Consider the following 16819-nt stretch of genomic DNA (forward strand, 5'->3'; position numbering starts at 1 on the left):
TTACTAAAAAAAACGTTTTTCCCCTTCTTGCAGCAGCAAACCTAGGTACTCCTTCAAACCTAATGTAATTTAAATATTTAAATTGAGAATCAATTTAGGCAGATGGAAATACGCATAGACGGCAGTTTTGCTGCGTCGGGGGTATTGTTATATTCTTTATAGCACGGACGCCTTTAAAGGTGGCCATGTTTATAGTGTATCATGTACTGTATTTCTTTAATATTTTATTAACGTTTGTTGGCTACAGTGACATGGCAACAAACTAAAAAAACAGCTGTTTGAGCTGCCAGCTGCACCTGCAATAATTACACTTCACTCACACACACACTAGCACAATCTCATCACCAAGGCCTCTAAGGTTGTTTTTATTTGAAAGCCAATATAAAACCTCCGTTCAATATGGTTAGTCTTTCTAAAATCGGGGAAGGGTGCGAGACGGTGTCTGTAGTATATTTAAGTGAAATGTATATTAGTTGATAATTTATATTTAATTTTGGTATAGTAAATATTTTAAGTCATGGGTAATAACCATAGCCGTGATGGATCTCCCAAGCATGGAATTTCGCGCAACAATTCTGGAGTTGACCTACACGACAAAGTACCATCTCAGCTCCTCCCCATCGATAAATTATCAAAGGTATGTGTTTGTTTTTTATTGTCATCGGTTTAAAACACATTTACTGGTTTGTTTGTGGATTAAAGAATATTTAACTTAAGAATTCAGGCCTGAGAACAGTTTAGATCAAGGCCAGTTACAACAAATGATGAGCTGGTCTTGGGCTTAAAAGCGCTCACCTCTTTCTTAAACTACAGGCTAAAGAATTGTACCTTATTAGTGATCATTGTTTTAAAGTGAATGAATAACCTTGACAACTACCCATTAATAATTCTTATCAAGTAACAAACAAATGGAAATACAATTGAACAGTTTGTCAACTAAGTTAGGCTATATCAATCAGTAACTTGCAACTTAGTTGCAAAGTCGGAATTAGCTATGCTATGTGATACCCATTCATACTGATTTAACTTAATTGTAGATGAACACAGAAAATTCAAACTCTCCACAGATAATTCCAAAGGGGCTTTTCACTCCAAGCTCTTTCACATTCAGGTGAACTCCTCATGAGTATCACAACAAACATGATCGTGATGGTATTCAACACTCGATCTACGCTTCACTGTCTATCGGTAAGAGGGACAACGCCATGGACCGCAAAGCCATTTATCAAGCCGATTATTGTATACTACAGTAGGCCTACCGGTACCGGTACCTTTAACTTAATGGTAAAGTCTTTGTGTGGTTGTTATAAACTTGACCTGACCCTCGGGTTGGAATACATACAACCTTCAGCCGATGTTCACGAGTTATTATGCTCACATGCATAGGGTATCCTAAGCGGTATTAGATAATGCCGTTGTTAAAATACCCTATAGGCCTAAGTTATCTCCAAAATCGATTGCTGTGCGGAACCTAAGTTACTGACTTTTGTCTTGGAATCGACTAACTCCAGAATTTTCTAACCTGTGCTAAATCCTGGTAGTGCGGACCTGCCTAACTCAGTCCCCTCATAGAACTTGTACTGAATAGAAGCCTTGTGCGCTGTTCAATGGGATGCAAGTACAAAGACTGTTGACTCAAAAGTATTCTAGGTGGACCTATGTTGGTATTCATCACATAATATCGTATTTCTCGAACTAACTATTGATACAACCAATAAGTTATACCTATTAAAAATAACAGTAGGCCTAGATATAGAGGTGCGTTTGTTATTGTTATAGAGCCTGTGCTTCATCAGTGGGTGGTAATGTGTTGGATAGGCTACTGATTTAAATACTGGTAACTTATTAACAACCCAAATATGGAAATATCTGCCATTTTCAATTGGTAGAATTTCAAATATCTGATACTTTGTACAAAGGTTGACCCTATCCGTCAATACTTGTGTCCTAAGTCTGATGTCAATTGATTAAGGGGTTCAAAAGTTATGGATACATTTGTGAAAATCTCAGAACTGACAGATAGACAGATACCCCCGCCGCAGCAAACCTGCAGACTAAGCGAATTTCCACTAGCCTGATTGGATTTACTAAAATGCCTCTTAAAATATCACATTATTCCCTATTTAAATAGAATTATGTAGTTACGGTAGTTTAACGAGTAGGGACTTAGATTTGCTACAACAGGGAGGGTAAAAAAGTGTTTTTTTTTTTAATGTTAGGCCTAACAGTTTTTTTAAGAAATAAATATATTTTCCAAATTCGATCAAAATATGTTCATTAACAAGCAAACTAAAATACAACAGTTCACTTATTCGAGCCATAAGAATAACATGGGAATTACAAAAAAAAATTTTTGGAAATGTCCGTAACCATTATGCGCACAATAACGCTTCAATATACTAAATTATTTGTTTTATTAAGCTTTACAAAATAAAATTTTGAATTTTTGTGTTTTAGGGTCAAAAATTTGAAAAACCTATTTTTACCCCATAAAACCCCCCATAAACCCCCGTTCTCATGGTTTGATTATGCTGGTTCGCAAACTTGTTCGAATAAATATAAGTTTACATGTTTGTACCAAAATTTCATCAAAATCGGATAATTTTTGCTCGAGTTATGGCGCTGCACAAGTGTTGTTTTAGATAAAACATTATAAGTTTATCTGTAGGCCTACATAGGCCATTACAAAATTTGAACTACAAAATTACTTTTTTCACCTCTAGAGCCATTAAAACAAACAAATAGTCCCAGCTCTGTATATTTTTGCTGCCACCTAACTTACCAAAATAATTTTCTTCATAGGGAAGACATTTTCTAAACTATGAACGCATATAGTTATGTGTTAGAAAAAAAAGTATGGCGAGGGATGTGTTTAGAGTTAAAATCAGATATCTCGTGGACGTCGACATTCTACAGGAGTCATAAGATCTTCATTTCGTCACCCCGCAGCTGTCAACATACAACAAAATACACCAAAAAAATCACAAAATTTGAGCCTGGAAATGCGCTGATCCGGGTAACTAATGTGAAAGGGCCTTCTGGCTAGCCGCATCTATGATAAAAGAGAGTCTATCTCTCTGGGTTGTGGTTTTATGGTTTAAAATAAAGAGAAAGTCAAGAATGACAATGTTTCTCAATTGCTTTGTTAACCAGTTATCTGTCACTTTATTTTTCTATCTACATTTATGTATCCGTTAGGACGATAGCTCGAGTAAAAGCTAACCAAATAAGAAAAAAGATAAAAACATGTTAACCTACATTTATTTGATCGGGTTTGCAAACCAGCATAGGTAATTGGACTGTAGGAATGAGTTTTAAAGGGTATAAATTCCCAACCCACTTTGACCCATTTTGTTTTCTTGTTTTGTTGTGTTTTTTTTTTTTTGTTTTGTTTTGAGGATCATCCCTTATTGACCCCCAAAACATAAAATGTTTGAATTTCTTTCAAAACCATTTTGTAGATGAAAAAAAAACTCAATTTACCATGCCTTATATGTTATTCTTATGCAGCTTGCGTAGTTGTTTGTTTGGATACATTTTTATCAAATTTTTCATATTTATTTATTTTATACTAAGCTATTAACATTTCACTACGAATAATCTTTATTACAATCCCATTGCAGAAAACCTAGGTACTCATTAAACTTAGTGTTATTTAAATGGGCAATAAATCCAAAGTATGTTTAAAGGAAACAATATTTTATTGAAAATCAAATCAGGCAAATTTCATTCTTTCATGAGCGAGCTTAGTCTGCTGGTTTGCTACGGTGGAGGTAGGGCCTACATATTATGCGTTTAAGTGTTGATTCTTTTGCGTTTTGACTGTTTGGATGAAAAACTCGTTGAACTAGAAATTGTTATATATCGCAGGTTTTCCACAATGGGGTCTTATTATGCATGCTAAAGAATTTGTTTCAACGTTGTTAAATTTGTTTTTGAATCCAGGCCAGGCAAACTAGCTGTTATAGACAAAACCCTATAGGTTCTTAAAGATTTACTTTTAACTACTTATCAGGACTAGGCAATAGTATGGATAGCCCCTCTTAACTTCTTAATGTGGTGCACCAGGCAAACTAAACCCATGTAAATGTATACTCGACCATCATGTCGTACGAGGTTGATATAGAGAGACCTCTAGATGTCGCTAATATTACTCTTTTGTAAAGGCCAAAAATTAGGTGTCATTGACAAGTTTAGGGCTTTAACATTTTTAAGCTCCATCTAAATTACACCATTGTGTGAGGCCCTGAGAAAAATTGTCTTGCAGTACACTCCTGATTAACTGGAGGTTATTTGGACTGAGACTTCCTAGGCTACCGAGATCCTTGGATAACATGGAGGCCGCTTCGATTTTGAGGTTAGGGGTTACGGTACCACATTATGAAGTAAAGTATTTTTTTACATAAAAATATGTTTTAACAATATAAAGGTGGTGTTATTCAAGAAAACAATCAAACAAACGCGCACAACACTCATAAAATCATCTTGAAAAACCTTAAATAACCCTTAAACGTTAATTATAAAATTGTTAAAAAGTTTTAAGTTACCTGGCTTCGTCAAGTGATCCTTCTTTAGTATTTCACTACTATAGTTTCGGACTTGAAAATAAGTCCATCTTCAGGCAAAAACGTCAATAGGTCATCTAACCAATTTGGTTAGATTCGTCGATACACTTAAAACACATACACGAACACGAAAAACACAAAAAACGAATATAATACTGTAAAAAACTGGCCAGTGTAATTAATCACGGGGGACACGTGTGGCGACGCCGGAAGATGAGTCATGACTCTAGACGCTACAAATTTAGTGATCCAGAGGCTACCTCACCATAAAATTGTTATAAATCAACTCATTACAGTATTAAAAGAACACATTGAGATGGATCTTTCTATTCCCAAAAAGTATAAAATTAGTGTATCCTTTTGAGTTTAACCCGAGCTATACTTTACTTGACACCATCAAGTCAACATTAAGACTGACAAAAGGCGATGTGGGGCGGTAATGCCCGAGCGGAATTGCCTCTGCTATTGACACTTTCTGCACATTGCTCGTCTAGCTTACATCATCCAGGCTGCCAACTTACTGTGTAATTTTATTTTCCAGGTTATTGTGGATCATTTGTAGGTTAAAATAATATAATGATTATTTCAAGTAAGTTAGTTTAATCAAATAAAAATTAATTCATATTTTTACTTCAGGCTACTTTAATTAGAATTGTTAGTTAAATAACCTACCGGTAGTTATTGAACGTTTTCGGAAAACTAAAATATATATTAGGCTCTAAACCACCTTAACCCTAGGGCAAGGATAACCGGGGTTTGGATAGTCGAGAGTGTACAGTACCAACATTACAAGTGCACTTTTATACTGTTTTCATACATATAATGGACCACAGAGTTTAGTTTTCTTGGTGTGACCCATTCAAAAGTTAAGAGAGGGGAATCCATACTATAGTTTTTGACTATTAATACAACAACTAGACATTCCATCCCCATATAAAAGTTGTAGCCAGGTTTTTAATAAAATTAGTCTTAGTTGATGTTAGCCACCTACAGATTGCACTGATCTAAATCACTGATTTCTGCCGATTACATGATGGTTTTTACCAAGTCAAACTGATGGAATGACTTATTATGAGCTATAGCAACTGTTGTGACCTAGCAACTATGTCAGTAATGAAAAATAAGGTACAAAATATAGTTTTAGACACTAGCGCAATCTGTGACTGGCTCACACAACTACATTCTTTTTTAGTAAAAAATTGGAGACAGCTGATCCATATAGGTGGGATGTCTTCTTCTGTATCCAATAGTCGATGCTATAGCCTAAACATGTAGCCTATATTCTATTGAATAGGTTTCACTCTTTTGTCAACATTCATCAATTAAGTTGTTAATACTGTTTTGTTTTCAGTTACTTACTCAAAAGACATTGGAAGAAGACTCAATTGAAAATGGAGTGTCTGTTGGAACTTTTGTGGTAAGTGATTTTATACCTGCTAGGAAATGCTCACTTCACTGTGCTCCTTGGAGTAAGACTTCTACTCCATTACCGTTAAGCTTAGGTAAATTACAAAGCCCCCAAGAACCTTTTATAGGTTCTACTTCAAAGTTGCTATTATTTCTAAGCACAATTTGTTTTGTAAATATTCAGTGGACTAACTCTCGTTTAGACCCCCCAGGTCTAGAACCTTGGCGGAACTAAGACAGTCAATCATTAAAATCAATAAAATATATACGGTATCAGCAACCTGACACATAGTTTTCGCATTATCTTTTTTTTTACAAAAAAAAAGAGGTTGGTGGCCTCTTTTAACCTTGCATTTGCCCGTCCACATAGACGACAGATCTGTGCGTGGAACGTATCCAGCAAAGCAAGTGGTGAGCCGGTACAGTACAAAGGTGAACTGTACTGATAAAAGTTAGTGGCAGTGACCAGGATCCGAACCCACGACACTACTGCCTTGGGTCCGCGACGCTACCGACTGAGCCACCGACTCACCTAAACAAGAACAATTATCACGGGTTAGCGGTGGGAGGGGAAAATCATAAAAGTTGCAATTACTTTACAAACGTAAGTTGTACCGTACAGCAAGGGGGGTTGTACAATTTTGTTTGATGAAATGACTAATATTCTAAATTTTATTCAAAATGAAAACTTGTGTTATTTGATTTTTCAGTTATTTAATGTCTTTTTATGGAAAAATCCCGATCAAAAATCAGAATTTCAAAGAAACAAAAAACTCCATGGATTAGTTTTTCCTTTTTATGCGGATACCAAATTTCATCAAAATCAGGTAACAGGCATAGTCTGTAGTTTTGTTCACGTCCACACACAGATATCACTAGGCCAACCACCTTTTTGGTTTCAGGGGGGCCCAAAACTGATTCATTAAAAAAAAAAAAGCACTATGTTGTCTCTGATGTAGGGGTAATCCTTATGGAAAATAAATGAATTTGTGCTTGGCTATAAATTTGACACATTTGATTGTTTTATAAGGCTTTTAAAATTTGACTAATAAATCGTTTCAGATTTTTTCTTTTATTTGTATCAAACTTCAGTAATGATCGTTTCAATTTTATTTTCCATGTGTTTGTATTATTGCTTGTTTTAAAAATGTTTGGCAAGTTTTTAAACTTTATTGTAGGTTTAAAAATTTTACTAAACAACTATTTTTGTACAAGCAGCTTACATTAGAACACATTTCGCCAATGGGTTTTGATCTTAATATGAGATTGGGTACTTTTATCATAAACCAGTTTGAATTAAAACTCAATCTAGCCTAGAAACTAGAAATTCTTTTAGGCTACAGGTTTGCTGGAACGAGGTGGTTGTTTCACCATCTTCCTAGCTTGGCTTAGTACCGTACATTTAAGTTGGAGTACTTTTGTTTGTTCCTCAAGGTACTGTAGTTTATTTATTTACCACAAACCAAATATTTTACAATGTGGCAACAGCATGTAATCTGTATGAATGATAGTCTATCTTCAGCATTAAGTAACCAGCACTGGGTGACTTGAGCTGAGCTTACATCAGCTTAGTTTAGCCTGTATAATTGGGAAACTTGTCAATTATTTTCAAAACTTAACTCCCAAAGTGGTTCTTTACAGTTGGTTTATCCTGGGATCCTAAAAGAAATTTGCTGATTCATGTAACTTTTCAACTGGCTAACCAGAGGTAGAGTTCTAGACACTGTGTAACCAAACACTGTACCTCGTAACGTTTTAGTGTTTTTAGTATTTTTTATAATTTCTTAACAAATTTTAGATCAGGGGCAACCTACTCCTTAATCCAGAAGAAATCTCATCTTCTTTTAGATTACGTTTCACAGATTTTTTTTTACTATCACTGAAGAACTCTACGGCGTTTTATGTTGAATTCAAATTAGTTGTCATTTCTTGCTTTTTTGCTATATAATAATAAAATACCCCCGCCGCAGCATACCTGCAGACTAAGCGAATTTCCATTTGCCTGAATTTTGGTGTTAAATAAAATCTATTTAAGTTAAATAACATCTATTTAGGTTGAACGAGTATCTAGGTTTGCTGCTACAGGGAGGTTAATAAAGTGTGTTTTTTGATTGTGAGGTTTGATCCAAATATATCAAGCAATCAAGCAAACTACAACAGTTTACTTATTCTCCATAAAAATAACATGGGATTTTTTAATTTACAATTTTTTAGTAGCCTGAAGCCAAACCCAAAATCCACGCTACGATAAAAGAGAAAAATTAGTCAACATGAGCACACTTGAATGTTATCAACATGAAACACACAGCAGCAGCACAATGTGTGGGTGGTTTTTATCTCTAGTAGACTGTTGGTCAGCATGTTGGTCACGTCCAGGTGATATTTTCTACTAGACTTCTAGGAATCTGTTTTGCCCTTATTGAAAGACAGCTACATACCTCTGATCAATTACTGCCCCCTACATCAATACCAGTCTAGATATAAAATAAAGTCAATATTATCCTATTTTAGGGTGATATTTCTCAACATTGATTATCTAGAATATTGTTATATATTTACTTTTGAACTATTGGACTATTATTTTTTGTTCAATGTAGCCTACTCATTACAGTTAGATTTTTTTTTGTGAATATTGTAAGCAAGTGTGTGGTTGTTTGTATCAACGCATTGAATCAAAGTTTGCATTGAGCAAGTATCGTATATATAGACTACTGGTAAGAGTACAAACTTTACTTTACATAAACTTATAATAGGTAGTTAACTTGTGTACGTTAACATGACCTGTCTAGCTTTTGTGTTTACAAGTTATCAAACTTAAATAAATGTAATGGTAAACCTTATAATTTTTATAAGTTTAACAACTATTGGGTAAAACGTTTTTTATTATTGCATTGTTGTTTTAATGATGCCTAAGGTATTGATTACTGTAGAGCTTAATGGAAGGCTGTGGCATTTTTAACGTCCTCTTCCAAGAAGAAACATTAAAAAAATTTATTTATATTAGTGTTATTTTAATGAGAATACCCAATGAGAGAGCCTTGACTGGGAGATTTTTCGTGAAATTATACCCGGACCCTGCCATACCCCCTATCATAACAATATTTACATGAGTATATTTACCCTACTATACGTTTTTCTTTTCCTTTTTTTTTTTTGTAAAAATCTGAGAAATTTGTTTAAAGTCAGAAAATTGACCTCGAGTCAACCTATTACCACCACGATAACATTGTGACCCCAGAACACGACTGCGAAGATCAAGCACACTTGATTGAAAGAGCCATGCTTTTGCCGCAATCGCATATGTCGACAATAACATTACCCCGCGGGTGACAATGACAATGTCTCCTCGACCGCGGGAGATGTTTAATATTATGCTGCGATTGCGGAAGACGATAATGATGTCCACACGACCGCGGGGCTGTTCAGGATTTTGCTGTGATAGTGGAAGACGATATTAATGTTTCCGTGACTGTGCAAGATATTCAAGATTTTGACGCTATCTCAGAAGACGATGATGACATTACTTTTTCTGCGGGAGATATTTAGGATATTGCTGCGATTTCGGAAAGGAGATATTAGGAATTTGGCCGTGATCGATGGAGATGGTGATGATGCACGACCGCACAAGATGTCAAAGGTTTGATGGCAATCATAGTAGACAATGATAATGTTTCCGTGACCTATGAAGACATTAAGGATTTTGCCGTGATCGTGGAAGACCGACGATGACGCCTCAATGCCTTGAGATACCATGCCAAGCTCAAGTGCAAACTTAGTTGGAAATACCTGTGATAATGTTTTTAAAGAATATTGGGAGAGGCTCAGTAAATAAACTTTGGTGGAGGGGGGGGGGGGCTTACGGGTTCTCATCGCCGCCACTGCATATGTTTAAATTAAATTATTAAGAAAATTGTGTTTATTTATCTCTTAAATATCCTCAATCAAACCTACTAAACTACTTTACTTTTTATTTAATTTTGTGCATTTGACTAAAAATGTATTCCAACTGGGATATATATTAGGCCTATATGCCTACCCTAAAAACCTGCGGCAGGACTTTGATTAAGTTATTTTAAAGAACTTCCTTTTAGCATTTAGTAACAGTTTAAAAATATAAACAGTGATAAATCCCATATGCTTTTTAAGTTATAAGGCTAAAATAAATTGGCAATTGGTAATTTAAAGCTCTCAGACTGAACCGACACCTTAATCAGAGCATTAATTATTCACAGCATTGTTGTGGACTATACGAAATACAAAGAGTTGCTCTCAGCGACGCTGCAACGCTTACACTGAAACTGATAACTATATCATTCCCGTGAGTGGTGTTGTAGCACTAAGAGGGTTTAAAAGCAATTTGGATGACTCTAAATTAGTGGATGAAATATTAATGATAATCAAGCCAAGAAATGTCAGGACAACCCTCACCGAGGATCCATATTTGGTTTGTATATTTTGATTATAGTTGCACAAAAACAAAACAACATACCTGGGTTCAGCCCAAGGAAACTCATATATAAAATAACAGCCAACAGACTTCTAAAAAACTTAAGATTCTTAATGAATAGCCCTCATTGATGAGCTTTTAATGGGGTGTCCTGATACAACAGTACATTTTCTTTCATGATAAAAAACACATTAATCGTGAAACTAAAAAATATAATTTTTAACTTATATTTTTTAGTTGTTTAGATTGTTTAATGTTTACTTTTAAATACAATGAATCTACAATGGAGGTCATGGATGTTTTTATGATTAGTTAAAAAAATAAGCGTAAAAATACTCCATAACTTTTACAAGTTTCATTATACTGTGTATATGTAATGTTAAATGAATATTGTGTGAATATAAATATGTTTTACAAATTACAATGGATTAAGATGACAAAGATCTACATTGGGATTGGGTTGGTCAGTAGCGTGTAGGAAGGAGATATGATTGAAAAGTGTCAGTGATATTTGCACATGAGTTACAAACAATTTGTCTGTTCGTTAGCGATATCTGTTAAATACAACCCTTTAGCACAAACACTCCAACAGCTTTAATAATGTGTTGTGTTTGCTCCGTCATTTATAAGAATTCAGTAAATTATTTATGTCACACATGAAACATTGGTTCTTTCTCCATGTAATGGCATTTCGTACCGCAGTTCTAGCAATATGAGCTATGTTAAGCTAATGAGCTTGAGTAAAAGTAAGCTCGTAGCTGAAGTAAGCGATAACTAACATGTTGCAGCATCAGTAGGCCTACTGAGCTTGTGGAATTAGAAAATGTTTTCCGTAACAACTAATAATAACAAGTATGTATAGAGAGGATGAAAATCTGTGTTAAAGCTAGCCAAAATTCTAAATCACCTGGTTGACGATATTAATACAATTGTTGTGGCGAGTGAAGTGATTAAACACTTGGAGTTACTCATTAGCCACTTTAGCAATTTCACTTGATTGGCTGTGAGAGGGATTGTTTACACATGTTCCTTTAACCAAAGAATATTTTACTTGTTATAAACATTCTGGTCAGTGAAATAAGCTCTTGTAGAAGATTGATCTAATAAATGATTGTTAATTTATTTAGCCAATTAAAACCCTTATATAATGCTGCAGCTGATTCTAAAATGTTGGTAAAACAAACCTGCCGAAAACCCCGAATTTCCATTTGCCTGGTTGGATTTTTACAGAAATATTCCTCTGAACAAGTCAGATTTATTCCCTATTTAAGCAAAATTAGGTGTAACGAGTTCTAATGCAGCTGCTCCAGGAAAGGGAAAAAGTGTGTTTTTTCGTAAATTGTTAAAAACTTAGTATAAAGTCAATACATTTTCCTGAAACAAACAACAACACAGTTTAATTATTCTCAATAAGAATGAAATGGTAATTTTAAATTAGCAGTTCTTAGAATGTTACCCATGACCATTAATCATCATACTAAATCAGACTACAATTGCTCAAGTTATCATATTCACTCTCACACACACACTGTGGCTTTTGGCTTCTGAGGATATAAAAATGAAAAAGTAAATTCGTCTTAGTCTAGGTCCCACAATGCTACCTTTGGTAATAGCCTCTTCTCTAATAGGAAAATTCACTGAAAATGTAACACTATAGGTTGTTAGTATTTCTAAGCTAGGCCTAATCCGTTTGTAAATATTTATAAAGATTTTTATAGTTACGTTTTTCAAAGAACATTTTGGCCTAATATAAAAAAAGTAATCCAAGGGCTGATTCAATTTGAAAATTTTCTTGATTAGTTTTCTCGTCTGTCATGAATAGTATAATACCATGTTTTACCAACCTTTTGTTATGAAGGCTTATGCAAAATAAAACTAATAAGGAAATAAAACCACCACTATATTTGTGCGTTTCATTTAGGGTGTGTTTTAAGAGATCAATTGTGTCACAGGCTTACTAGATGATAATACAATACATGGTTCATCAATGTGTAGTGCTTGTATATGAAAAGTGTTAAATGAGTGTTATAATAACTAAGCTATACCTGGGATACAGCCTTGGTTGTTTCTTTATTAATTGCACAGATTAGATAACCTAATGCATGTTGATAAAAAAAGGTCATGTTTATTTATATGCCAATTTATTGTGTTTGCTAGATAAAATGTGTAATTGAACCGAATTTCAATTATATTTGTTTTATTATTTTGCTTTTGGGTTTTCAGTGACAACAATCAGATATTTGTCGTTATTAACAATCAAATCGAAAGACTGGGTTAGGTTAAAAGTTTCCCTCATAGAACAATATCCAAGGTCTTGTTTGAACCAACCTAATCTTATCATTCCTGGTATAAATTTACTATTTTGTAACTACTTTACTAATGTGTTACCTTGTTCAGCCACACTGAACAAACTTTTGGCAAACATGTTTGTTGAAACACTTTCTTATATTCAACAAACACGTGTTTGTCATATTCCATTGTGGACGTAGCAAACAAATTCCCTGGGCTATATCCGATATATTTTTTTGGAGATATTGTTTAGTGAGAAGTTGTTAAGAGCGAAATCTCCTAAATGTTTTCCATCAGTCTGAGCCAGTTGCAAGCCAGAGACACTTGTGCTTTGTATATTTTGAGTTCACTTGCGTTTTTTGAATGAAACGCATTATGTTTCATGCGTTTTTCACTATGAAATTTTCTCAATTAACACAAGGGGAGAACTTTTGGAGTAGGCCTACTGTAATGGTGATTGTATTACTGTACCACATTTTTCTTATAGGCTTAAGTGGCCGGTTTCATTACTGAAATCTCTGTCTTTTGGTGAGAGTCATGTCAAGTTGGTATTTGTAGGCTACTGTTTACAAAACTAGACTTTTTGGCCATTTTATGATGGCACATCCTCAGTGGCAAAGCTGAGACTCTCATCAGAAGATTGATAATTCAGTGCATTACCACATGTTTGCCATCTAGACCAATACATTGATCAAATTACGAAGTTCACTTAAAGCCGGTTGCTATCACTATCCATTCATCAGGATTTAATGGTGTCTTAACATAGTCTTATTGATCTAATAAGCAGCTAATAAGGGCAACACAAACCTCAGGAACAATTTGAAATATGCTTTGCTGAGATATTTAGAATAAGTACATCAAGGAATGATATGAGTCTCCCGTTGCCAATCACCGTAATGTTATAGTTAAATAATCTCTTACACTTATGATTTCTAAGTGAAAGATTGTGTCCTCTCCTTTCCTAAAGTGTGTGATATTTCCTAACATGTTAATTATAGCATTTCAAAGTCTGCGTTGGACACTTGTGTAAAATTGTAACCAAACAGCCAACTGTTAAATATGTCTTTAAATCCTCTACCCTTTGTATTCATACATTCTTTGTAATAATTGTATCTGTCACCATTATGATTAACACGACCTTCTAATAAAGATTCATATAGAGGTACATTACTTCCAGGATTCTGTTCTTACATGAAAGGAAGTTACAAATAATGTTTAAGTCATATTTGTCTATTTTGATGCCAGGGTATAGCAGAGGTGTGTTTTTACTGTTAAATTAAAAACAAGTAGGAGCTGCACAGAAAGATATTGGGGTTCTAGAGTTAAATGTTTAGTTAATTGTTGATATGTTGCAGCGTTACCTGTTTCCCAAGTATCCAGAGCTTGGGCAGATTCTCTTCTCCTACTGGCAGCAAAGCGCAGGTGTGTCTTCTAGCGTTCTGTCTCCAACCATGTTCAAAGTTCAGGTTGACAAGCTGATGACAGTCATGACTGATGAACAACAAATCCAGATGTACGTCATGGTGAGCGTTCTCAATTTGCTTAATCCCTCCGAACAACTAACCAGTTTTTTTCTCTCTAAGAGGTTAGCCACCTCTTTAACCTTTTCATTGAGCCTACATGGGCTTCAGGCATGCGTGTGAAACATATCGAGCCAAGGAAAGAATGAACTATAAATTGTAGTGCAGCATTGGGACGCGCTCATAACATTGTTTTACAGTATATTATTTTAAAGAGGCTAAATGCTACCGACTGAGTCATCAACCAACAAATGTTTCAGGATCATTTTTGTAAAATAGTCTAATGGTATGTTTCCATTAAAAAATATTCCTAGTAGAAAGTTGAGTCATGATAACTGTTCATTTAGACATTAATTAGACTATATTACAATAGGCTATTATAATCAGACTAACAAAAGATATTACAGGGTTATAATACTTAAAAAAGAGAGTTCTACAAAAAAGAAAGCGACAAATTGATTTTTAACTCTGGCATTGTCAGTTATTTTCCAAAATGCAACAGTACAATGCCAACAGTATGCTTAGGTCATCTAAAAATTGAATAAGAAATTTTATTTTCAAGACACTTGTAATGTATTAAGTATATTTTTTCTGAATGAACCAGGGAAAACCTAACCACAATTTACGAGTTCACTTATATGTGGTATGTTTTACAAAGTAGTATGGGTGTGTTAAAAAAGTTACACATTTAGGCCTACCGTTAACTTTAGAAACATAACTATACTGTGCTCTATGTTGTTTCTTAATATTTCCTTTGGTTTAATCCAAGCAACCGTGTGGTTTAAACATAACCACTAAATTTATCACAATCTAAAAAAGTTAATATAAAGTGTAGATTAAGTTAACACGTTGAGTGCTGACTACATCAATTGATGTTGTCGCGCCACAAGTGCTTCTATCAGCCTACATCAATTGATGTTGTAGTTGCGCAACTCCCACTACATTAGTTCAGTATGAGCTCAGCCATTGCCAGGGAAAGTTGTAATCGTTGCTAGCCTGTTGTTTGGAATGTGAGCTTTATTTTGGTTTAGTTGGTACACAGATTTCCTGTAAAATCTCGTCTGACAATACTTTTGTCTCGGTTTCGGGGATTTTCTACCTTCAAGCCACATTACAAAGACACTGACTACTGATCCAGGCAGTGTTGCTACCTTTGGGTGTTTCAGGGAACTACGTCCATTCTCGGGGTAACGTAGTACAATCACCGCTGCTCTTTTGTTATTCCTCAGATTTAAATATTTGAATGCCAATTGCGTTCACTGTTACGGTGCCACACCGGGACTTCGCCTGGGCCTCGCCGTCATTGGCAAGTGCCTGTTTGAATTCATGCCGCACTCAACGTGTTAAGAGGAAATACTTTGCCAACATTAGGGTACCGGTACTCAAACCTAACCTTGCATGAAGGTAAAATGGATCAAGATTCATCGACTCCTAGTTGTTGCAGTATACCAATGCAAATAGTGTCAACACATGAAATATGGGGTTTTCTAGACTCATGTCTACCTGATCCTGTAAAGCAAAAATTATGTTCCTAAATAGAAATACAGTATACTTTTTTAATCAAGATTTTTAGAAAGGCTGGCCATTTTCCAGATATGAGAAGGTACAAGAATTCTGAGTTTTATGTTAACAACATTGTTAAAATTTAATTCATTATTTTGCAGTAGTTTCTGAGAAATCTTGACAGAAAATTACAACTGTTATCATACTGTCACTTATTAAATTAAAAGTTGCTTGTTTTAATTTAGCATCTAGTCAACACAGAGTTTGTTCCTTTGTGATACTGTAATATTAATTCCATTATTTTCCAAAACTCATTTTTATCTTTTCATCATTATTAAAAGAAAAAGAAAACTCTCCATTTCAAACAAATTATACTCTGTACAAAATGAAAACAAACTATAAATGATTAAAAATAAACACTAGAAATCACTGTGTAAATAATATAAAAAACCAGTATTTTTACTTTCTTTTTTTGTTGTTGTTTCGACTGGGTCATAATGAATTATGATTGTCAGATGTATGCTGGGAATGCAGAATACATGAACACAGAACAATTCCAGAGCCTGTTACTTACTGTCTACAAGATATCTATGGACCACTACCCTGAAGGCCCACAGAGCTGTCGGCAACTTTTCAAAACACTTGAAGCTATATCTAACTCTGCAGTAAGTCAATAGTTGTTCATCATACATTAAAACCTCTGTTAAAGAAATAAAGTTAAAGGAACGAGTCAAATTTATGGTATCCAGTTTAATCCCTATGATCGGAATGGAAACAATATTAATTGTAAGTTATTGAGATAGTATATGGAATCTGTTGTTAAATCCTCTTATCTTCTTTTCTATGGAGTATACTCACATACCAGCATAATGGATGCGATGGAATGGCTCAAAGTAAGTGGTATGTAGAACATTAGTGGTTGTACAGAATACAGATATTTTATGGATAGATTTTTCAAAATCTAGATGTTTTTTCTCGTTGTGGGCTTAATTGCCAGTGACATGGTTGGCTGAGCCCTTGCACTCTATTTTAAAATAAAATAGAATGGGATTGAGGGTTACTTATGAGAATTCTTGTTAGATGTTTAG

The 16819-nt window shown here is 34.6% G+C and overlaps 1 protein-coding gene across 1 annotated transcript in view; it reads left to right on the plus strand.

Annotated features, from left to right (window-relative positions):
- The first annotated feature begins 337 nt into the window (after positions 1-337).
- The window catches only part of LOC129005898 (uncharacterized), a 37552-nt gene continuing 21070 nt past the window's right edge, over positions 338-16819 (plus strand). The window contains exons 1-4 of the mRNA XM_054434938.1: positions 338-637; positions 5917-5982; positions 14064-14231; positions 16247-16396. Coding sequence (XP_054290913.1) covers positions 518-637; positions 5917-5982; positions 14064-14231; positions 16247-16396 — 504 coding nt within the window. The 5' untranslated portion in view covers positions 338-517. The remainder of the gene's footprint in view (positions 638-5916; positions 5983-14063; positions 14232-16246; positions 16397-16819) is intronic.

Source organism: Macrosteles quadrilineatus, unplaced genomic scaffold, assembly GCF_028750875.1.
Source record: "Macrosteles quadrilineatus isolate MER2022 unplaced genomic scaffold, UCM_ALF_1.0 Scaffold_41__1_contigs__length_1036756, whole genome shotgun sequence".
Classification (NCBI taxonomy): domain Eukaryota; kingdom Metazoa; phylum Arthropoda; class Insecta; order Hemiptera; family Cicadellidae; genus Macrosteles; species Macrosteles quadrilineatus.